This window comes from Cyprinus carpio, chromosome B11, assembly GCF_018340385.1.
Source record: "Cyprinus carpio isolate SPL01 chromosome B11, ASM1834038v1, whole genome shotgun sequence".
In the NCBI taxonomy this organism is placed as follows: domain Eukaryota; kingdom Metazoa; phylum Chordata; class Actinopteri; order Cypriniformes; family Cyprinidae; genus Cyprinus; species Cyprinus carpio.
In genome coordinates this window covers 5,689,262-5,713,065 of record NC_056607.1, presented here as the reverse complement: position 1 = coordinate 5,713,065, position 23,804 = coordinate 5,689,262, and the positions used below count along the sequence as shown (strand labels likewise).

General features: G+C 37.5%; 2 protein-coding genes across 3 annotated transcripts; one reads left to right on the top strand and one right to left on the bottom strand.

Annotated features, from left to right (window-relative positions):
- The first annotated feature begins 1,599 nt into the window (after positions 1–1,599).
- LOC109086152 (dnaJ homolog subfamily C member 16-like) lies at positions 1,600–12,495 on the top strand. 2 transcript variants are annotated; one of them, XM_042733660.1, is made up of 16 exons: positions 1,600–1,737; positions 2,100–2,298; positions 3,301–3,367; positions 4,311–4,632; positions 4,805–4,989; positions 5,556–5,660; positions 5,748–5,906; positions 6,013–6,143; positions 6,242–6,419; positions 6,516–6,698; positions 6,833–6,909; positions 9,354–9,434; positions 9,552–9,641; positions 9,764–9,934; positions 11,094–11,575; positions 11,610–12,495. In XM_042733660.1, the coding sequence occupies exons 2-15, from the start codon at positions 2,123–2,125 to the stop codon at positions 11,527–11,529; spliced, it is 2,361 nt and encodes a 786-aa protein (XP_042589594.1). In that variant the 5' UTR covers positions 1,600–1,737; positions 2,100–2,122; the 3' UTR covers positions 11,530–11,575; positions 11,610–12,495. The 2 variants fall into 2 exon arrangements, with proteins under 2 accessions (XP_042589594.1, XP_042589592.1); XM_042733658.1 differs by having other exon boundaries at positions 11,094–12,495.
- Positions 12,496–18,656: 6,161 nt separating this feature from the next.
- Positions 18,657–22,355, bottom strand: LOC109086128 (trypsin-3-like). The gene is made up of 6 exons (XM_042733661.1): positions 22,096–22,355; positions 21,368–21,430; positions 21,047–21,197; positions 20,763–20,904; positions 19,520–19,774; positions 18,657–19,374 (listed from the first exon to the last, which is right to left on the bottom strand). Exons 2-6 carry the CDS (start codon positions 21,417–21,419, stop codon positions 19,216–19,218), a joined length of 759 nt encoding a protein of 252 aa, XP_042589595.1. The 5' UTR covers positions 21,420–21,430; positions 22,096–22,355; the 3' UTR covers positions 18,657–19,215.
- Positions 22,356–23,804: the final 1,449 nt, after the last annotated feature.

Genomic DNA, 23,804 nt, shown 5'->3' with positions numbered 1-23,804 from the left:
ATTGTTTGCATGATGATCGCACCTCCGTGTGGGCACGTGATGATGACGCAGAAGGGCACTTCAAGAAACAGCTGTTTGGTCCCCTACACCCTTCAACCCTTAGAAGCTCTCACTCCGAAGGGTAAACCTTTTGAAGGGATTAGGGCATAGGGATGAGCCCTTCCGAATGGAACATAGGGTAAGTCTTCATACTCACTTGAACACTTGGGCCAAATACAGGAAATACGTTGTCAAGTGGTCAAGTGCAAAGATTGTGTGGGTATTTGGACAAGGCACCTGAATGAATCAGCCGTTTGAAGCAAGTGTGCCACACTAGTCCTCAAAAGTGAAGCCATCGTGATTCAATTGCCCCCAGGGGGCTGGTCCCAGTATAGGTCATAAACCCTGCCCTCTCCATGTAATCTAATGGGACATGAGACAAACTAAATAATTAAATTTCACTTCAAATATTTTGTTTTGAAACATGGTTTTTGTCATTTGGTGTGGAGTTTATCACGCTGATGTAAGTTAGGGTGTTCGTTTTTTAAATAAGTTTGGTTTTAGTTAGTTATGTGATGCTATAAAAACGGGAGTGTGACGTCATGTTTGACAGCTGAGACTGACATCTTCTCTGAGCGAACTGAGGTGACAACGGACTTTTTCAGGATTTTCAGGAAGAGATTGGAGTTGTATTTACCCTATTTTAACAGTAGCCTTTTATACCGCAATCACCAGACAAAACTTGGACCAGTCAGGCTAATTTAAAAAAGGGTCAGCGGCGTGTGTTTGCGATTGACTATGCGGGAGTGTGTGCGGGACGCGGCTCCACTTCGCTCTCTACTGCGCAAACTCAGTTCCCGAGTTCGCTACTGCGCAGACTCTGGTCCCTAATCAGCGCAATATGGCCGAGTCCTATCGGGACAATGGTGGCGTTACTTTTCTTCAATGGAAGTGAATGAAGGTGCGTCGTCCATCTTTTTTTACAGTCTATGGTTTGAACGAATCGACTCATAAACACATTTACCCCCACCTGCTGGTAGTTTTAGTTTCTTCGTTAGAGTATAATTTTGTGTATGTAAAAAATAATTTAAAAAAAAAAAAAAAAAATTAAAGGGATAGTTCACCAAAAATAAATAAATAAATTCTGTCATCATTTACTCACCCTTGTGTTGTTTCAAACCTGACTAACTCACTTTCTTATGCACAACATAAAAGAAGGTATTTTGAATAGCCTACTGTTGGTAACTAAGCTGTTTTGGTCACTAGTGACTTTGAGCAGAACGAATGCGGATCTCTGCGCCATAGAAAACAGGGTGTTTACATCATTGCATGAACAAAAAATACTGAGATGTTTCTCAAATTATCTTCTTTTATGTTCCATACTTTGTTAGGCCATTGTAGCCAAAAATTTGTTAACATGATAATAGTTTAAAATTATCTTTTGTGAAATGTCCTGATGGTTGATTGGGCTATCTGATCTTAATCAATTCATATTTCATTATTGAATTATATATATAAAATATATATAAAATTCCATAATGAAATATGATTTGATTAAGGTCAGAAATTATACTAAATAAGCGATTTTGGATCAAATCCTTCGGACTTTTATCATAGAAAGTGTTTACCCAGAATCCCTCACTACCGGAAGTACTGGACAAGGGAAGGCCGGGGAAACGGTCCACCCATTACTATCGGGAGAACATGGATTGCTGCTAAATTGAAGATAAATACGATTACAGCAAGAGTCGTGCCTAGGTATTACAATCATTGCGGATTCTTGTGTTTATTGAGGTGTTTGCATTAATGTATTAAAGCGTCGTCTTCTGTAGGGCGTGCAGCTCGCGCTTCTGTCCAGTGATGTTGAAATCATTAAATCGGGCAATGTTTTCTCGGCATATCTGTGTTATCAAACGCTGACAGTGATTTTGTCTGCTGTAAATAGTCGCTGTAATAGCTGATCTGATGCTGATTTACTTGCCTGATCGCTTCGGTGTGCTGGTTCCCATAGAAACGCTTCAGATGAACTGCATTGCTATCACTGATCTATAATAGTCTATAATAATCTGTAGTGGTGTAAAATGTGTGACAACTAGCCCCAGTCTCCTCTGTTTGTGTAGCCGCTCAGTCCATATACCACAAGATGGGAGGCTGGAGTGTGTTTGTGACCTGCTGTGTTTGGGCGATTTTTCTCCTGGCTCTGTTTGGAGATTCACTGGCATCTGCGCCTGAGTTTGATCCCTACAAAGTTCTCGGAGTGTCCAGACATGCCAGCCAGGCCGAAATCAAGAAAGTCTACAAGAGGCTCGTGAGAGAATGGTGAGTGGGGTTTCGAAAAGTGGGGGAAAATAAATTAGTCATAAAAGAAGTGAGTTTTCATGGCAGCTGTTTAGTGATTGTCAAATACACTGAACGCTTTCATTATGCAAAATTCAGGTTATAAGCATTTTTGGTTTCTTCTTACTATATACTTAGCACTGTATTACAGCCTCAAGGACCTTTGCAAAAAAATAAAAAATTATACAGACTTTTATGTGCACACAAGAAACCATTAAACTTCGCACCTATTGCGCCCTCAGCCCCTTTCACAGTGGTTTCTTGGCGACCGCAGAGTATGCGTTAAAGAGACATAAGTTCTTAAAATATGGCATACTGCCCTAATGAAAGTCTAATCTTGAACACATGTTTACAGTGCCAGTCTTTTTTTTTTTTAGACCTCTGAACTTGGCAAATTTTATGCCATCAGCCTATTTTGGGTGTCATGGTTTCTCCTCCGCCACAGAGGATGTGTTAAATTGGACATCAGGCCTTGATATTAGAGGTACTATGAGAAAAGCCAAAATCTGAGCTAGTATATCTATAAAAAAATATGCATACATGCTCTCGTTTTATTCATAGTAAGAAGGCAGTGATGCGCAAAGGAAATAGGTTATATAAAACTAGAAATTTTAATGCATAAGCATGCAAAAAAAATGTATGCGCATGTGAATAGTTTCTTGAGGGCACAAAAAAGTTTGTTGTGTGCATGTAAAAGTCTGTATTTTTTTATTTTTGGGGCTCTCTATGTTGTCACTTTGAGAAAATCAATGGAAAAAAAATCCTGAGAGAATAAAAATATTTACAGATGGCTGTACTGTAAATATAAAGCTGAAAATAATGCGCTATGAACCATTTATGTTAAAAATGGTCTTAAAATCTACTGAGAGGTTTGGAAATTAGAGTCTGGAAAAGTATGGAATTTTGAAATGGAAAATGAGTAGAAACCCTGCTTCTCTTTAATACAGTGTAATAATTGTGTAACTCTCTCACAATTATCCATAGGCATCCAGACAAAAACAAAAGTCCAGGGGCAGAGGACATGTTTATCAAGATCACTAAATCATATGAGGTAGGATGGGTGCGTTGCATCTTGGAAATAATGTAAAGTAAGAGCAAAAACACTCTTAATTTTTTACCATTTTTACTTAATACTGTACATGTGTGTGTGTACATTACCATTCAAAAGTTTGGGATCCGTGTGTTTTTTTATTATTATTATTATTATTTTAAAAATAACTTTATGCTCACCAAATCTTTATTTTTTGATCAAAAAGACAGTAATATTTTAAATTGTTGCGATATTTTACAATAACTGTTTTCTATTTGAATATATTTAAAAATTGTATATATTCCCATAATTTCAGCATCATTACTCCAGTCTTCAGTGTCACGTGATCCTTCAGAAATCATTCTAATATACTGATTTGCTGCTCAATAAACATTTGTTATCAATGTTGAAAACAGTTTCATATTATAGAACTTTAATATCTTCACATCTTAATATTTTTCTGGAAACTAATACTTTTTAAAGATTGTTTGATAAATAGATCAAAAGAACAGCATTTATTTGAAATCTAAATTTTTTGTTTAAAACATTATACATTTCTTACTGTCTTACTGAACTTTTGAGCGCTAGTATATTTATGTGCACAAAATATCTGCTATACAATGGCAAAAATTATAATGTATAATTACTCACATGCAATGAATTGTAAATATAAAATAAAACAGATGTTTATTTATTTATAGATGATATTGTATTGCATTTATAAAACATTTTTGCATCGTCTGGCAGACTTTTGCTGACAGACACACAGGGATGTTTGTGTGCAGGTAACACGGAGCAAAAGTACACATCATTAATTTACATACAACACTACTGACATTGTAACAGTACAAAGCTGGTTGGAATTTGCAAACTGGAGGAACTGGTGTAAGATGCAAGTAAACATTTGAATACGTCTTCAGTAATAAGCATGCATTTTGAATTGCACGTGATTTGCTTTCCATAGATTCTTTCCAATGAGGAGCGAAGGTCAAACTATGACCGGTTTGGTCAAATGGACGAGAATCAAAACTTTGCCCGAGCACCGCAGGGCTTCAGACATTTTCATGACAGCTTCTACTTCGATGAGTCTTTCTTTCACTTCCCTCGGACGAGTCGTGATTTCACAGACAGCAAGCACCACCTTCACTACAACCAGTACATCACTGAGGTGCTGCCGGCCAGTTTCAAGAGACCCTACCTGATCAAGATCACGTCAGAGTGGTGCTTCACCTGCATCCATATTGAGCCCGTATGGAAGGACACTGTGCTAGAGCTGGAGCCGTTGGGTAGGTTCTTCAGGATTTTCACCCTCACAGTTATTTCCAGTAGAATGTGCTGATATTCTAATAAGCATACAATGGCATAGCGTGCAAATATTGGGCAAATAAATCTATATCATATGACAATATTTTCAATTAAATGATATAATCGGAATATAAGCTATTGGTTTGTTTTTAGGTGTTGGTATTGGTGTGGTGGACATTGGATATGAGAGACAGCTGGCTAATCATCTTGGTGCCCACCGCACACCGTCCATACTTGGCTTAATCAATGGCAAAGTCACTTTCTTCCACTACGCTGTGGTCAGGGAACACTTGAGACAGTTTGTGGAAAGCCTTCTGCCCCAGAAGCTGGTTGAGAAGGTTTGTCTTCTTAATTATGGATTTAATTTATAATGGCATAATTCTTTTAATTATGAGGTCAGGTTCGACTTAACTCAAGCACTGGCTCTTGTTGCAATGAACTGTCAATTAAACATTCATATAAATGCAGCTCAAAAGAGTTAATTATTGAAGTTTTATTTCGTTTCCTTTCCTTATCCCTTTCCATTCTTTTTCACTCTCCTTTTCCATTTAATTTTCTCTTTTCTTTTCCTCTTTCCTTCCTTCTCTTTTCCGTTTTCTTTTTTCCTTTCATGCTCATTTTCCCTCCCTTTGTCCCCTTTCTTTTTCCTTTCTCCTCCTTTCCACCCATCCCTTTCTCCTTTGCGATTTTTCTTCCTTTTCTTTTTCATTTCCTTTCCTTTCCCTTTTCTCATTTCCTTCCTTCCTATTCCTGTACCTTCCCACTTTTCGTTTCTTTCCCTCTCCCTTTTCCTTTCTTTTTCCACTTTTGTACCTTTTTCTTTTTCCCCATTCCCTTTGTCTCTTTCATTCCCTTTCCTTGCCCCCTTTCCCTCTTTCTTTCCTCCTTTATTCTTTTCTTTTAGGTGACAGATAACAGCTACCTCGAGTTTTTAAACAGTTGGCATGAGGAGAATAAGCCGAGAGTGCTAATGTTTGATGTAGCATCTAACATCCCTCTTTTGTACAAGGTGAGTGTTCTTTATATTAGCTGTTCTAACAGTCTGTTATTAAAATCTGTGTTCTTGACACAAGTTGTTATGTTCTCTTGTTCGCAGCTCACTGCGTTTGCCTTTAAAGACTATGTACAGTTTGGCTATGTGGATATGGGCCTGACTCAGACCTCCAAAGTCGTGCAGAGGTTTAACATCAACACATACGCTCCCACCATGCTCCTGTTCAAAGAGAACACAGACAAACCTGCTGATGTTATTCAGGTGAGGCCCAGCTCTCCATGTGCATACATCCAACTGTAGTTTTTCTCAAAAACTGTACACCGGCTGTTTTGTTTTTGCTAGACGAGTCCTTTTTTGTTTTCTCTAGGCAAGAGGGATGAAAAAGCAGATCATTGACGAGTTTGTGTCCAACAATCGTTTCCTGCTGGTGCCGCGGCTGGTGAATCAGAAACTCTTCGATGAGCTGTGTCCAGTTAAACAGTTCCACCGTCGCAGGAAGTAAGAGATCTCACCGCTAACTGTAGCATTATGTGTTGGTGGACTTACTGTGTGTCTCTGAGAAAACCTAATCATCTCCCTGTCTTTCTGATCGACAGGTACTGTGTTCTTCTCGTTACTGGTGAAGGGGAGCAGTTTGTGTCAGTGAACGAGGCGTTCTTTGACTTCGCTTCTTCCAACACTAAAGAAGTTGTGAGGTTTGCTTATGTCTATCAGAGACAGCAGCAGCCTCTCTGTGACACCCTGCTCAAAAAGGAAGACACAACCCCTCCACAGGTCAGCGAGATCCATCCCTGTGCTAATACACACACTCCATTTAGTCACTTTCTTTGATGCCATATGAATTTATAACCCTTGTGCATATGACTTCAGGTGATTCTCCTGGAGAGACGCAGCGCTACAGGAAGGGTGTTGTATCGGACAGTGACAGACGGATGGAATGGGAGTGATGATGATAAGCACCGCCTCCATGAGCAGCTTGAGATTCTGCAAAGAGACCCCTCCTACCTTACCCATGATGCCATGCTGCCTGAACTCAACAATGAGTTTGCCTCTGTAAGTCACGCACTTCCAAAACGTGGTTTAATGAATGCATTGTTAAACCTCGAGATTAATTACATGAAGGTCTAAGTGGCGATAAGAGAAATAATTAACAGTAATAACGTATTTTGTTATTGTTATTATTTCAGATGTTTCTGATTCAGTGGATAAATGCTGCATATGATTACCTCTCTCAATTTTACTTTGATCTTCTCTACTCTAACTGGTGAGTAAAATCATAAAGTGTTCATGGTCCTGTTTGCATGAAGTTTCTTAGCTCTTTTCCACCAGAATGGTTTGCGTACTAGAGCCAGACCAGAATCTTGGCCAGTGCTCGACCAGGAAAACTGGATCCTGTTGCAAGCCAGCCACATTTTTCCATAGATTTGAGAAATTAACATTGCTATTTGTTGTTTACCAGACTAAAACCAGTCTAAAACAAACTGTTATGGAAACACGTAGAATGGTTCGGGAATCTATGTCATTGGAAAAAGGATGTGTGGTCTATTGTGATCAATCAGAAATTAAAGCAACATTAGCAGCACTTGACTTTTGGGTCATACTGTCGCTGCATCTTAAATTGTAAACAGTATAGTGCTACATTTGGTTTGAAACTTACCTCGACCATTAAAACAGCTTGTTTTGTGTAGTTAGAATGAAATGTGGACGTACTACATGTCACATGGCCTACAGTTGCGTTACGTCACTACCATTCGCAAATCCTCTCACTTGGCCTTAAGTCTCCAATGATTGTGCACTTCAGAACTTTTCACCTACTGCTATATGAAAACTAGTTTTAAAAATAAATAAAAAATAGGACTTGTTCTAATTTGGAATTTTATTTTAAAAATAGAACTGGAACTGCATGATGTTAACAAATCAAAGACGCAACGTAGAGTGTACCTGGGTGTGCATTATTTTCTAATAATTCAACAGACTGGAATCAATTATTCCACTTGTACTACAGTTACCACACCTCAAATATTGTTCAGATGTTGTATTTCAAGACATTCATCAGGTTTGTGCCCTTAACACACTCTTGCATCTGAAGCATCTCAATCCCAGCTTCCGTTGTTAATTCCAAAACATCATTGTAGACCTAGTAACGGAGCCTAGAGCCACTGATAGTAGACTAATGCAGTTATTAATTAAGGTTGTTTTCACCCTTATAGTGCATTTTAAAGGAACCAAACCCAGTTCACTTAAAGTGAACCAGAAAGGGAATGAGCCAAAAGTGACCTGGTGGTACCTCAGTTTCCTTTTTGGTCTTCACAAATATAGTGGACTCAAAAGAGAACCTGGTTCTTTTCTTGGTCCTCTTCAGTACTTAAGTGATTTCAGACCCTTTCTTGTTCACACCACAACATCATAAGAACCCAGACTCCAGCTTTCTGTGCAGCAGTGAAATGGCTTTGGAGTCTGACCTACTGGAAAATTTGGAAGATGAAGTAAACAGGGAAGGGGGTGAGGAAGAGCTGGCGATACCTGATCATGTCACCGGTCAAGACCTTTGCAGAGCTTTAACAACGCATTTCAGTCAGAGTTAAAATTAAAAGGGAATATTATGTATAAAGTTAATTCAACTTGGACACTTGTTGTCAATGCTGCCACGCAAGTTTTATTATTATAGTAGCTTTGATACTGAATCGCTACATTATATTTCTCAGCAGCTAGGGGGTAAAATTGATGTGTTGAAGTAACGAAATTCACGGCTTTGATTTTGCAGAATGAGACGCACAGACGCAATTCACACACACAACTTTCATGTCTCTCTCTCTCTGTCTTTCTCTCTCTCTGTTAATCTCTCGATAATTAATTCAAATCAATAATTCATGCATTCAGATATATGTGATCTTACTGCACTACTTCATCTCTGTGTCTGATTTAAAGCGTGCATTATTCTAGATCTCCCCAGCGCGTCGGGGGGTTGTCATGACAAAAATATTTAGTGAAAAAAGCATTAAATAATTTAATGCACAGTTAGCCGTAGATTACATAAATGACAACAGAATTAATAATAATAATGATAAATAAATTATTTTATTTAACAATTTATTTATTTATTTACTTATTTGTTAATTTATTTTTGAAAAATGTAAAAATTGAACATCTGAAATGACATCAATATATAATAATAATAATAATAATGATAAATATAGCCTATATAAAAATATAGATGTACTAGACTGCTTAGTTCAACCTAGTTCTCTACTAATAGTGAAACTGTAAGTTTATCTGCTTCCGTTGTTACCCTCCTTGCAAGTGAGAAAAGTCATGTAGCTTTCAAGCTGTTATACTGCTGATAAAATCATCAGAGCAGCGCTGACATGTTTTTGCGAGTGTGTGTGTCTGTACTGTATATATGTGCGTTTAAAAAAAAAAAGCATTCAACAGCTCTGTAGTATAATAATAAAAATATCTGCAATGGACTATAAAGATTATAAAAGAGACTGAAAAAGTGCAAAAGCTGTACATTGTGTGCAAAAATGTTTTAAATGGGATTGACAACAAATAATATCAGTCTAAATGACAATGACATTTGTTGATGACTATTTTCAGGTTTATTTTTCGATTTACTGATTTGCAGCCCCTACTTTTTTTTTTCTTTTTTCTTTTTAATAAATGACAAACTTAAGAACACCCTGTTATGTCATGCTCTGTTTTCCCCAGGCGTGAGATGATGCCCGTACTGTCTCTGATCTTCTCCGCTCTTTTCATTCTGTTTGGGACTGTAATCATTCAGGCCTTCAGGTAGAACAGATTTTGTTATATCAAAGTGCTTTTGTAAGGAGAGTTTTTGTTGATTGATTGAATCATTCATTCATTCATTCATTAATTCATTCATTCATTCGATCGATGGATGAACAGCGAATCTGGGGAAGACAAACCAACCAAACAAAAGGCCACTGATCCACCAAAGACAGCAGAGAGCTCTCCAGGACAAGAAAGCACTTCAAGGTAAGGCACTGTTTGCTTGAGAATAAAATATATTAACATCATGTCAAATAGAGATTTTGAGACCACAGATGTGTTTAGATGTTCATTAGCTGAATCACTAATAGCTGGTTTTCCTGTTACAGTCGTCCACCAAAGAAGAATTTTGTGGAGGTAACGGAGCTGACGGACATCACATACATGAGTAACCTAGTCAGGTTAAAGCCTGGTCACATCAACGTTGTGCTGATCCTCACTGATGCTTCTAAGCAAGTACTGCTCAGGAAGTTTGCCAAAGAAGTGTATTCGTTCTCAGGGTGAGGCCTGCATATGTGTTTGAGAGAATGCTTAAACCTGTTTCTAGAGATCAACCTTCACAGAGTTTAGGCTGTCAACCATTCAACTCAAAACTTCCCAACTTAGAAGGCCACTTGAAGCTTAGCCCACATGCAAATCAGTGCTAGCATTCATCATCTTCCATTAAGCTTTAGATAACTGAACCAAAGTCAAGGATGTTATGTAGACATATTCCAAATCTGTGATAGTAGTTATAAGTCAATCTCCGTAGATCCTAGAGAACATTGACACCAATGGTTTCAATGATCTACATGGGCTTCCAGTGCTTTTAGGAAATGCAGCCTGGGTTCATTTGAAATAATTTGGATTTCAAAAAAGCACAACGGGACCCATTATTTCAAACTTCTAATTGGTCAACATGTGCACGATTAAAAGGGGGATTAATTCCGTAAACCATAAGTCCTTGCATTGTGCAATCGCCTGTAAATGGTTTATATTTGTTGCTGAATGGACAAATTACACAAAATAACATTCTGTACTTTAAAAACCTGAAATAAATTTGAGTAACTTATTATATTTTTAGATATTTATAGTCCGGCTAGTCATTTATTTTTTACGCTGTTCTCGCACACATCAATATCTTTCCTCCTGCACTTCAACCGTAAACCCTAGTAATGTATTTATGCATTCCAGATAAAATCACAATTTTAGACATTTCAATTTCCCACTTCTGACATAAAAATGGTCATTCCAAGCAACTCAACCCAGAATTCTTCCACCTCCACTGGGAACACCTAATGGAACATTGTTTGAATAGAATGTCAAACAAAGCTTTTAAAACGGGTAGTAACTGTATTAACTTGATTCTGATTGGTTGAGCTGAGTTCGAAGATGATGTAAATTACTCTACAATCATACACCTCTTTGTTTCTGGGTCAATGTGTTGCTCTGCAACCACAACTGTTTCTGAGGAACAACATTTTTTGGCGGAAGAATGTTTTATTAATATCATTACATTTTATTTGCTCTTTTTTTTTCTTTTTTTTTTGTGAAACCTTTATACGTGAATGGAATAACCCTTTTATAAAAGCAATAAGCCCCCCCCCGAGCGTCTTTGCTTTCAACTCAATTCGTGCTACAAACAAATCTGAAGGAAACTATCCCTACTTCTTCCCGCAGGTCTCAGACTCTTCACTACTCCTTTTTAAATGTGGACAAGCACAGCCAATGGATGGATTCCCTCATGGAGTCGGCTCCTGACGCCAGACCGTCAGACTGCTTGGACGAAGAGGAAGAGTTCACCTCCAACAAATCAGACTACACTGGCCATGTCCTGGCGCTCAATGGCCACAAGAAATACTTCTGCATATTCAGACCCGTGTTCACAGGGGAGGAAGCTGAATGTAGTAGGTGGTCCGAAGAGGATGCGGCGACGGCCGGTCCCAGCAAAGCCTCGAGGTCCCGCTCAAGTTCCCGACAGAAGGCCACCACTCTGGAGATCCACCACAAACTGGACCGACTGGGTCTGTGGATGGAGAGGCTCATGGAGGGAACTCTGCCACGGCACTATGTTCCGGCCTGGCCCGGTCTGGACACTATAACGCCACAGAAATAAGACTCTTCTTTAACCTCAGGCCTACTGCAGGAGGCGTGCTGTAGTGACGTGAAAAGCGTTGAATTTTCAACATCTTTTCAATCCAAATTACTTGGTTACTTTACAATATATTAAGTTATTCTGTAAAACGCACTGGTGATAAGTAGAGGTTTTTGTTATTTAGAGCACCATGTGCTCGTCGGCTGCTTTAGGGGCAAAACTCCTTTCCATCTGTAACGTACACTGTCTTTTTGTTAGTATGGTTGTTTCATTACTGTATGGATGCCAGTGTCCAGATAAAGCCTCTCTGTGTAGCTTTCGACAGGGCTATCGTGTCTTTACACTGCTGGGTATGTGGTGGCTACAAACCACCCTTATAATTTCATCCAGGGTCCTGTGAATTAAAGCAACGGGCCAGATTTCAGAAGCAACTCGTAATGAGATTACCGTTCTGCCTTTTTTTCCAGTCAGAATCACTATGTGGATGATATAAATTTGAAAGTGTGTGTGTGTGTGTGTGTGTGTGTGTGTGTGTGTGTGTGTGTGTGTGTGTGTGTGTGTGTGTGTGTGTGTGTGTGTGTGTGTGTGTGTGGAAGAGGTTTAATCATCCTTCCCTCCTTATGCAAAAAGTCCAACTACATGAAAGCATGAAAAAATCACGTTTTGAAGACTTGAGAAGATACTTAGATTTTACTGCCATGTTTGCATGTGCTACCTTTCCTTAAAGCCCATACTTTCTTTAACGTCATTTGTTCCATGTTTTGCACTTTGACGACTTGCTTAGGATTCTTTGATTAATAAACGTAATATTTAAATAGAGGTTCTAACAGCATTTGAATTATCTCTAAAACTTAAGGTTAAGAATGTCTCTAGATCATCAGTTGCCGTTTTCTTTTAGGAAAATTACATTATTTTTATGTTGCACTTTTTGTGGTTGATTTAATATGTGCATTGTTTAAAAATAATAAAGTTTGTACTGTAGCAAAATGTTTACTTTTTTTCTTCAAAAATAATTAAATTTGAATAATTTTTTAAACATAATTTACACTTTTGCATACAACATTCCTTAAGACACCTTATTAAACAACACCATTAATCCACATAAACCTTTTTCTATCTACAAGCAAACATATCAGGTACGAAGTCTTTCTTGAGTCAGTGCTTCAAGACTCGTTACGAATATTCACTTTCTTCATTTCTAAGTCTTCTGGACCAAAGGATGCAGGCAGCAGTTCTTCAACACTCATCTCCACATAGGAACCATCAGGTTTTGACAAATACACATCCCAGTTTGCACCTAACTGGTGAAAACAAAAATAACTTTTAATGAAACCTGAGAATGCTTCTTGTTTAATTGATTTGAAATACTGTGCTAAATGAAACTCTCATGAATTGCCTGCAGCCACCACAGGGTGAAGTGCTCACACATTGCTAAAAGAGCAGAAGACATTACATTGATGCTGTATTATACTAAGAGAGTATACAGGTCCTTCTCAAAAAAATTAGCATATTGTGATAAAATTTCATTATTTTCCATAATGTAATGATAAAATTAAACTTTCATATATTTTAGATTCATTGCACACCAACTGAAATATTTCAGGTCTTTTATTGTTTTAATACTGATGATTTTGGCATACAGCTCATGAAAACCCAAAATTCCTATCTCAAAAAATTAGCATATCATGGAAAGGTTCTCTAAACGAGCTATTAACCTAATCATCTGAATCAACTAATTAACTCTAAAACACCTGCAAAAGATTCCTGAGGCTTTTAAAAACTCCCAGCCTGGTTCATTACTCAAAACCGCAATCATGGGTAAGAGGTTAACTCCAGAAGGCCATCATTGACACCCTCAAGCGAGAGGGTAAGACACAGAAAGAAATTTCTAAACGAATAGGCTGTTCCCAGAGTGCTGTATCAAGGCACCTCAGTGGGAAGTCTGTGGGAAGGAAAAAGTGTGGCAAAAAAACGCTGCACAATGAGAATAGGTGACCGGACCCTGAGGAAGATTGTGGAGAAGGACCGATTCCAGACCTTGGGGGACCTGCGGAAGCAGTGGACTGAGTCTGGAGTAGAAAACATCCAGAGCCACCCGTGCACAGGCGTGTGCTTTTGAACCAGAAACAGCAGCAGCAGAAGCGCCTGACCTGGGCTACAGAGAAGCAGCACTGGACTGTTGCTAAGTGGTCCAAAGTACTTTTTTCTGATGAAAGCAAATTTTGCATGTCATTCGGAAATCAAGGTGCCAGAGTCTGGAGGAAGACTGGGGAGAAGGAAATCCCCAAAATGCCTGAAGTCCAGTGTCAAGTACCCACAGTCAGTGATGGTCTGGGGTGCCGTGTCAGCTGCTGGTGTTGGTCCACTGTGTTTTATCAAGGGCAGGGTCAATACAGCTAGCGATCAGGAGATTTTGGAGCACTCAATGCTTCCATCTGCTGAAAAGCTTTATGGAGATGAAGATTTCGTTTTTCAGCACGACCTGGCACCTGCTCACAGTGCCAAAACCACTGGTAAATGGTTTTACTGACCATGGTATTACTGTGCTCAATTGGCCTGCCAACTCTCCTGACCTGAACCCCATAGAGAATCTGTGGGATATTGTGAAGAGGAAGTTGAGAGACGCAAGGCCCAAACACTCTGGATGAGCTTAAGGCCGCTATCGAAGCATCCTGGGCCTCCATAACACCTCAGCAGTGCCACAGGCTGATTGCCTCCATGCCACGCCGCATTGAAGCAGTCATTTCTGCAAAAGGATTCCTGACCAAGTATTGAGTGCATAACTGAACATAATTATTTGAAGGTTGACTCTTTTTTTGTATTAAAAACACTTTTCTTTTATTGGTCAGATGAAATATGCTAATTTTTTGAGATAGGAATTTTGGGTTTTTTCATGAGCTGTATGCCAAAAATCATCAGTATTAAAACAATAAAAGACCTGAAATATTTCAGTTGGTGTGCAATGAATCTAAAATATATGAAAGTTTAATTTTTATCATTACATTATGGAAAATAATGAACTTTTATCATAATATGCAATTTTCATAGAACAAACAGCATTATTTCCCAATATGGAGGTAGTTATAAATGTAATTCAACCACTAGAGGGCCTGTGAATACAATAGAAATTTACCTCGCAGTAGCAATGGCTTTGAAACACTGGTAGCCCTCTGAGATGGCTTTTGAGATGGCAGTTCTCTCAGCACAGATTCCCAAATTGAAGCATGCGTTTTCTACATTACAGAATGATGTAGAGAAATAATAAAAAGTTAAAATGAGAGTTGCCGAAGTATGTTACATCACACCGTGAACACATAACATATATTATGTGATGATTGTGTGATTAGGTAACCAGAGCATTAGCCAGTTCAGACCAACAAAATTGTGTATTGCATTTAAAAACCATAAAATCAGTTTTGTTCAGTGTTTATAAGCTACATAATGTGCATTTTAATAAATTATCCCTTAAGCCAAAAAAGTGTATTTTTTCTAGACAAAAAACAGTAGTCAACATTTGAAGTGGATCAAAAAAGTACATCAAAGTTGTCCTATAAGGCAAGAATGCTTTTAGGTTTTAGGACAGCTTTGATGAAAGGTTTTGATCCACTTCAAATGCTGACTAATGTATATTTTAAATATACAGTTATGAAATTGAAAATACATTTACTTTCATCCTTCATATCCTAAAATGTATTTCAGGGGCATATGACGTGTATGTATTTCACTATATGCATACTATAGACACTACATTCCATGATCCTATTCCATCTCATCTCCTTCAAGCCATTTCTCCTGCAGTTGTACCTGCACTCACTCACATCATTAACACATTCCTTCACACTGGTGTTTTTCTCTCAGCATTTAGACAGGCTTGTATAACCCCACTAAGAAACCCGCCCTTAACCCATCTCTTTTAGAGAACTACAGACTGGTTTCCCTTCTTCCTTTCATTGCAATAACACTTGAATGAGTTGTGTTCAACCAAGTCTTTGCCTTTCTCACACAGAACAACCTCCTCGACAGCAACCAGTCTGGTTTAAACCGAGACTGCCTTGGTCTCAGTTGTTGAAGCCCTAAGACTAGCAAGAGTGGTTTCCAAATCTTTAGTACCTATCTTGCTGGATCTGTCCGCTGCTTTTGACACGGTTAACCACCAGATCCTCCTGTCAGCCCTATTGGCAAAGAGCATCTCAAAACCACACTCCAGTGGTTTGAGTCTTACCTCTCAGATAGGTCCTTCAAGGTATCTTGGAGAGGTGAGGTGTCCAAGTCGCAACATCTAACTACTGGGGTGCCTCAGGGCTCGGTTCTTTGACCACTTCTCTTCTCTGTCTACATGACATCACTAGGTTCTGTCATTCAGAAACATCTTTTCATATCACTGCTATACTGATGACACTCAGCTCTACCTCTCATTCCATCCTGATGATCCGACGATAGCTGCCCGCATCTCAGCTTGACAAACAGACATTTCTTGCCATCTCAGACCACATTGCTAAAAACTGCCCGGTCCTGCAGATTTGCTTTATTCAACATCAAGAAGATCATGCCCTTTCTTTCTAAACATGCTTCACAACTTCTTGTTTAAGCTCTTGTTCTGTCCAGGCTGGACTATTGCAACGCTCTCTTGGCAGGTCTTCCAGACAGTTCTATCAAACCTTTACAGTTAATCCAGAATGTGACAGCAAGATTCATTTTTATTCAGCCAAAAAAGAATGCATGTCACACCTGTTCATCTATTTGCACTGGCTACCAATAGCTGCTCGCATAAAATTCAAGGCATTAATGTTTGCCTACAAAACCACCACTGGTTCTGCACCCCTTTACCTAAATTCACAACTTCAGACTTATGTGCCCTCTAGAAGCTTGCATTCTGCAAGTGAACATCGCTTGATTGTGCCATCCCAAAGAGGCACAAAATCACTTTTTGCAGACTTTTAAATGAAATGTTCCCTTCTGGTGGAATGACCTGCCCAACTCAATCCGAGGAGCTGAATACTTAACCATCTTCAAGAATCGACTAAAAACACATCTCTTCCAACTTTATTTGACTCTCTATCTCTAGCACTCTCTATTCTAATTCTATTCTTTAAAAAATGCCCCGTTTAGACTTGCGCTCTATTTATTTACTAACAGCTTGTTTTCTTTTTTGAAAAAAAAAAGAAACTAACTCTAGCTTCTAATCTTTTTGTTTTCTGTTTTCTTTTTATTTATTATATAATTAACAAAAGAAAAAAAAGGACTCTAACACCAGCTTGCTCTATTCTTTTCCTATTCTATATTTGTATTTCATTTTATTCATTTTCTTTTTATTTATTATATGATTTAAAAATCCTTGCTACGTGTACTGCATAAAGCCAACTGAGACTTGTTATAGCACTTGTATATCATTGCTCTTTTGTTGATTTTGATTGCTTCCATTGTCCTCATTTGTAAGTCACTTTGGATAAAAGTCTCTGCTAAATGAATAAATGTAAATGTATATTCAATATGTAGGCATAATATTTGTAAATATTAATACATATATATTTTTACATTTTGTAAAATACAATAAAAACATGGCCAAAACATAAATTGGTAGATTATATATATATATATATATATATATATATATATATATATATATATATATATATATATATATAAATATATTTGTGTGTGTGTGTGTGTGTGTGTGTGTGTGGGGTGTGTGAAAATCTTTAAAACATATATTTACAAATGGTAAGAGAGAAAAAAAGCAAAAGTTTTGTTTTCCCCTAAGAAAGTTTGCATTTACTTACAATCTATTTTTTTTATCCACCTCTTATTGTTTACATCACTTAAGATTTTGAGAGAGAACTCAAAGTTTCTCAGAGAATTGTAAAGCTTTTGCGGTCTCTCGTAAAAGTTTCATAAGCATTTGAAATGTAATTGTTAATTTTTTCTCATCTCTATGTCCCTTTACCTACTTTAGGGGCTCCATATTGTCACACAAAAAAACAACAGAACCCCAGAAGTAGACATGACATTAAGTATAATTTTCCTTGTATATTATCTTCTGCTTAGCTTCTGCTAAGAGAAAATAATTCAATTAAATATACAAAACAATTGGTCTAGCAACCAGATGAACATTCCAACAATATTTTGGTAATGGCCTATTAATGTTGAAGTCATCTGAGTGCATTTTTACTACAGTCGATAGTTGAGGTGCAAGATGTTTGAATGAAAAGAAAGGGAGAATCTGCAGTGTGATACTAGAGATGTGAAAATATCACCAGTTTCAGTTACCTGGATGAGTGGATTGAAATACAGCATTGCCAATAAAGACGGCAAAGATCAGGCAATGTTTGACCATAGAATTTCATGAGATTCGAGAGCGGTGAAAAAAGCACTCATAAAGTGTGTGTGCTGAGTCTCATTTACGTGTCAGAGGTGTTTCCTGCTATTAGTCTTCCTTCTGTTGGCATGTAATGGTTTAACAAGCTTTTATGTGAATTTGCCAACATCTTTGCTCTTTAGAGTGGCAACAAATTGAGCACACATTAGAGTTCAGCCTTCATACATTATTTATCAGTTCTGAGTTCATAAACACTCGTTGCAGCAGTGGATGTTTCTTACCCAACCAGCACTGAGAACTGACTGCTGAAACTCTCTGATATTGGTACTTTAACAGTGCATTTCAGGCATTGCCTCACCTGTGTGTGTTTCAGAAGTGCCGCCCCGACTCGGAAATTGCTGTAGGGGCAGTAGGCAAATTTCCTGGCCTCGAGGGATTTCCGAATCAATTCTTTCATTCCAGAGAAGTGTTCATTCAACCCATTAATAAACTCACGTCTCATCTTTTGATATCCCATGTTGATGTGCCATGTGTGTATTGTGTTTCTCTGGCTCAACAGACTTGCCTGTGACTTTGTTTCTCCAGATCCCCTTTTCCCAGATCTCCCACCTCCCTGACGTTCTGTTTTTGATGTGTGCGATTCTGTCATGCTGCAAGGTTATGTAATTTCCAGTCAGAGTCGACACAGCAACCTTTCCCTTAGCCACACTGAGAGACAGTGAGGAGTTTGAGGTATAAAGGTCACTGACTATATTACAGTGACATTCCCAATGGAATAATGATAAAAAAGCATTTCCTTTTCACAAAAGACAGCTGGAGATAAATAGGCCAACAGCGGTAATAAGATGGGAAAATATTTTATTTATTATTTTGTAATAATGATTTTAAATCAAGATGACCATTAAAGTTTGTTGGAATTTGATTTTACGCCAGTACAAACATCAATTTAACCACAAATTCTAATACAAATACAGAATCATTTATTTATTTTTCCTAGAAAACAAGACTTTATATCTTAAGTGATTTTGCTTCTCAAGTAAATGTATCTTTATTCAAGCATGTTTAGATATTTGTACTAGAATTTGTGGATAAACTGATGTTTTTACTGGCATAAAATTAAGACAAAAATTTTAAGTAAGAAAATCCTTTTTTTTTGTTTTTTGTTTTTTTGTTTTTTTGTAGTGTGATATCCAAAACCTGCTCTGCTCTTTCTTTCATTCACAAATTGAGCATCCTTGTTTGAGAATGTAAAAGAATAAAACACGTGTCAGTGTGGGTATTTATCTTATCTAACAGACACTGACCGCCGTACTCAGTATACTGGGTCTTTTTGACCGTCTGGTGTCATTTCTATGGTGTGGCAGTTCAATAACCTTTGGAAAAGGAACATTCTAGTTGGTGATGTCATTTTCGATTATCCAGTTGATCCAAGAGACATAGTTGCGGACTTTGGTGTAGACTCCTGGGAAATACTGGTTGGCACAACTGATGCCCCAAGATACGATCCCCTCAAAATAACCATTACAGATGAGAGGCCCACCAGAGTCGCCCTGCAGCCAAACAAACACAGGATCACACAGTGCTAAGTGTTCTATGATGCTGTTAGCTTAATTATAAATATAGTGTGTATGCATATCATCTCTTTTCCTCTCTGTGTTTTGTGTTTCATAATAAAACCCTGCTGCTCGGATTCACCTGGCAGGAGTCTTTGCCGCCCAGCGGGGAGCCGGCGCACACCATGTTGTCGGTGATTCTGTAGTAGTAGTAGTATTGACACTGAGGGATGATCTGGACGTCCACAGCACGCAGGACGGGGGACAGGTAATAACTGTAGACCTGAGTGACGCCCCAGCCGCTCACCGTGCAAACTGTGCCCCCTTGTAAGGGAGCGAGTGAGGTTGGCAGCACAGCCGGCTGGATGTTGACATTGAACTCTACAGGCTTGTCCAGCTAATGCACAAATCCAATAATGAATGAAAATGAAAAATATTATCAATTGCATTTTTAACTGTTGATAATATTATATATTTTTGATAATAATCAGAAATGTTTCTTGAGCAGGAAATCAGCATATTAGATTGATTTCTAAAGAATCATGTAACACTGGAGACTGGGGTAATGATGCTAAAATTTTTAAATTGTTTAATATTTTACATTACACATATTAAACGTTTTAAAATATATTACAGGGGTAAATAACATTTTAAAATATATTACAATGGAATAAATTAAAACCAAAAATACTGTGAAATATTATTACAATTAAAAAAAAAACTGTAATGAATTTTAATATTATTTCACAATATGATTTTTCACTATTTCCTGCGGGGGTTTTTTTTGTTTGTTTGTTTGTTTTGTTTTTTTGTTTTTTGTTTGTTACTTGATATTATAATATGCATATAACAGAAAAAAATAATGATTTCCTTTATGACCATTTTATGAACATGTTTTATTTTCATTTCTATATTACTGAAATACTATTTTCTTTATAGCAAAACATACTCCAATAATAAAAAAAGTGACGTTTTACTATAAAGGAAATAGTAGTTCAGTTTGTTACTATATGTGACCCTAAAGCACAAAACCAGTCATAAGTAGCACAGGTATATTTGTAGCAATAGCCAACAAAACATCATATAGGTCAAAAATTATAAATTTTTCTTTTATGCCAAAAATCATTAGGTAGATAGTTTGTACATTTCCTACAATAAATATATCAAAACTTCATTTTGATTAGTAATATGCATTGCTAAGGACTGAATTTGGACATGTTTTGATTTAGTTTTTTGTTTTTTATTATTTATTTATTTATTTTGCACCCTCAAATTCCAAATTTCACATATGTTTGTTACTTCCTAACTAGGATACTAGGATAAACAAACATCAGACTTATTAACATGTGTGCAATATTTATATATTTCATGCTTGATGAACTTACTTTCAAGAGCATAATGTCACTATCAAATGTCCTGTAATTGTACATGTAATGCACCAGAGCTCTGGACACACCGAACACCTGCTCAACACCCTCTTTACTGGAGAGGTTATGCTCACTCAAAACCACTTTGATTAAATAGCTCCTGCGAACAGATTCGACAGCAGAACCGAACATTATCACATCAGTACAGTCAGAGTAAAGATATGGCCTACCTCAAATACTGTAGCATGCTTACTGTGTTCAGTTCCTTGCCAATAAAGGTGAATTCTGACTGAAATACTCACGGTCTCCAGCAGTGGGCTGCAGTAACCACCCACTGCCGGTGTATGAGCGTTCCTCCGCAGTAATGGAAGTTGTTGTACTGGATAGAGGCCTGGTACTTTATGGAGTAGGGCTCAACCTCCTGTCCTCCAATGATTCTCTGCTGCAGCGAGTCTGTGAATGATAAAGCAAGACTTCATATGTGCTAGATAAACATAAAACACAAGCCGCTTGTGCTCACCAACACATTTCAATAATGTATGCACAGAAAGCAACTTCTTGGTACATCTGCATTATTTTTAGATGGCACCGCTGCAAGTTACTCAGGTTATGCAGTGCTTTACCGTGAAGCGAAGAGATAATGAGGAGCAAGGTGTATTCAAGGCATTTCTTCATGTTTGAGGGGTCTAAAACACAGAGGAAGTTTAGAGGTCGAGAAACAAATATAAACAGCTGTGCTAAAGAAAAAAACATCACATTTTACATAATACGTGGTCACTGGTCAAATATTGGATGAATGTCACAGTGAGTTTCCAACAACCGTCGATTGTTATAGTACATATATATAGATATATATATATATATATATATATATATATATATATATATTCAAATAAATGTGTTCATCAAAAAATCCTGAGAAATAATGTAAAAAATAAAATAAAATACAACACAGAGAAAGTAAGGTTTCCACAAATATATGAAGCAACTGAAAAAACATACATTTTTCTTGAGCAGCAAATCAACATATTAGAATGATTTCTGAAAGATCATGTGACACTGAAGAAGACTGGAGTAATGATGCTGAAAATTCAGCTTTGCATCACGGGAATAAATTACATTTTAAAATATATTCAAATAGAAAGCAGATATTTTCAATTGAAATAATATTTTACAATATTATTGTTTTTACGTTATCTTTGATCAGATAAATACAGCCTTGGGAATCGTAAGAAACCTCTTACGCATAAAAGACTTCAAAAATATTATTATTATTTTATTTTTTAATATATGATAATATAATATATAACTTTTTCTACCCAAAACATAAATGGACGGCATAAAAACTTACCCTGAGCACCGAAAGCTTAATCCTGAGCAGCTAAATTCCACTTACTTTCACCCACAGTAACTTGGCTGTTATATTGTCTTTGCTTTTATAGTGTAACCACATCTGTCCCTTAGGTTTTATGGTCTTGTTTGTACACTAACTATTCGCAGGAACAAAAACAATAACACGCCAGGACTTGGGCTGACCCAAAAGCTCTGAATATCTGTGATCAACTCCTCTTGTTTGAAGCTATCAAGTCTAAGACCTTGCTTTTGATTCACACACAGTGAGCTGCTCTCCAAGGGGAAATCAAATACCTATAGACTCTTTCATTTGACAAAATGGTTTGTTAGAATAGGATATCGGGTGACAGTGAAATTGGGTGGAAAGGGCAATATGGTGGTGGTAACCAAAGCAGCTGCGAACAAGGTTTTTCCAGTATTGCTTGACTGTATAAATGCACGTCTATATCCTCTGGGGAGAGCTCCACCTAGAAGGATGAGTTTGCCATTTATCTGAAGTCCCATCTTGGATGTAATGAATCTGTATTCTCATAGAACCTCGTGAGATTTGTTTAGAAAACAAATGTCAATTTCTCTCCTCTCATTGTTTGAAAATCAAATGAGATATCAAAAATGAAATTCTTATTATTGGTGCTACATTGCCTTTATTGTGTGTAACTCGTAATCTGTTCAGGGAGTCCAGCCAGAGAATGTTGTTGTGATTATCTTTCCCTTGACGTGGGCAGTTACAGAAATATTGTGTGTATTTCTGTAACAAAATACTCTTGTGGGGGACAAGGGGAAGGCAAATGTGTGTAACTCCATCCTATATAAAATCGAATGGAGAAAATGTTTGGCAGTTGCTACAGAGAGGACAAGGGTTTACATATAAGGTGCAATCACATTAGTGAACGTTTGTGGATGAAAAAGGTAAATTTTTGTCTCACACATAAGTCACTTTCAACCCAAGCAGCTTTCTGTTGGTCAGTGCAGAGAATATGCGTGACCACCTTGAACCCCTTGTGAAATCTGTGTAGGGAAACATTTCGCCCTCATGCAAAGTTCCTGATCGTATGGATTCCTATTTAAATGACTGGAAAATTCACAGTACAACGGTAAATGTAACCACACCTCTAGACAGGAACGTTAAAGTCAGCAGTAAATAAATTATTAATGAATGAATCTACAAACTTGATTAATTTTCAAATCAGGATAAATATAAAAGAAACAGGGGTTGGACAAAATAATGTGAACACACTTTATTATGAGGGTTAATGTAATTTGTGCAGACTACAGGAGCATCTGTAAACTTAACAGCCCCACTGTTATTTTAACTGGTATTTTAAGAACAACAGTTTTTACGATTATGACTCTGTACGCAAAGCATGGCAAGACTTTATAAGAGAAGAGGAAATGTGGTTAAAGACTGAAAGTTAATGATAGGGATAATTGAACACCGAGAAGGATTGTGTCCACAGAACTACTGTAGCAAAGTAACAGCTAATCCCAATATCCACTTTAAAGGCCCGGTTTCCACAAAAACTGACCACAGAGAACTTCACAAAGCCAGCATCCGTGAAAGAGCTTCAACTGCTAAAATCTAATCACAGACACCAGTGCTAAAATCCCTAAAAGATGGTGTCATAATCATAAAACCTGGACAGTTGGAGCACCAAGATGAACTTTAACATATGCCGTGATCAGACAAATGACCTGACATGAATATTA

Excerpts from the sequence above, each read along its gene's own strand:
- LOC109086128 (XM_042733661.1), bottom strand. The coding sequence starts at position 21,419 with ATGAAGAAATGCCTTGAATACACCTTGCTCCTCATTATCTCTTCGCTT. Across the intron at positions 21,198-21,367 it reads CATTATCTCTTCGCTTCACG|ACTCGCTGCAGCAGAGAATC; the intron begins GTAAAGCACTGC and ends TATCATTCACAG. Across the intron at positions 20,905-21,046 it reads GCAGCCCACTGCTGGAGACC|GAGCTATTTAATCAAAGTGG; the intron begins GTGAGTATTTCA and ends ATCTGTTCGCAG.
- LOC109086152 (XM_042733660.1), top strand. The coding sequence starts at position 2,123 with ATGGGAGGCTGGAGTGTGTTTGTGACCTGCTGTGTTTGGGCGATTTTT. Across the intron at positions 6,699-6,832 it reads TCAACAATGAGTTTGCCTCT|ATGTTTCTGATTCAGTGGAT; the intron begins GTAAGTCACGCA and ends TTATTATTTCAG. Across the intron at positions 9,935-11,093 it reads GAAGTGTATTCGTTCTCAGG|GTCTCAGACTCTTCACTACT; the intron begins GTGAGGCCTGCA and ends TTCTTCCCGCAG.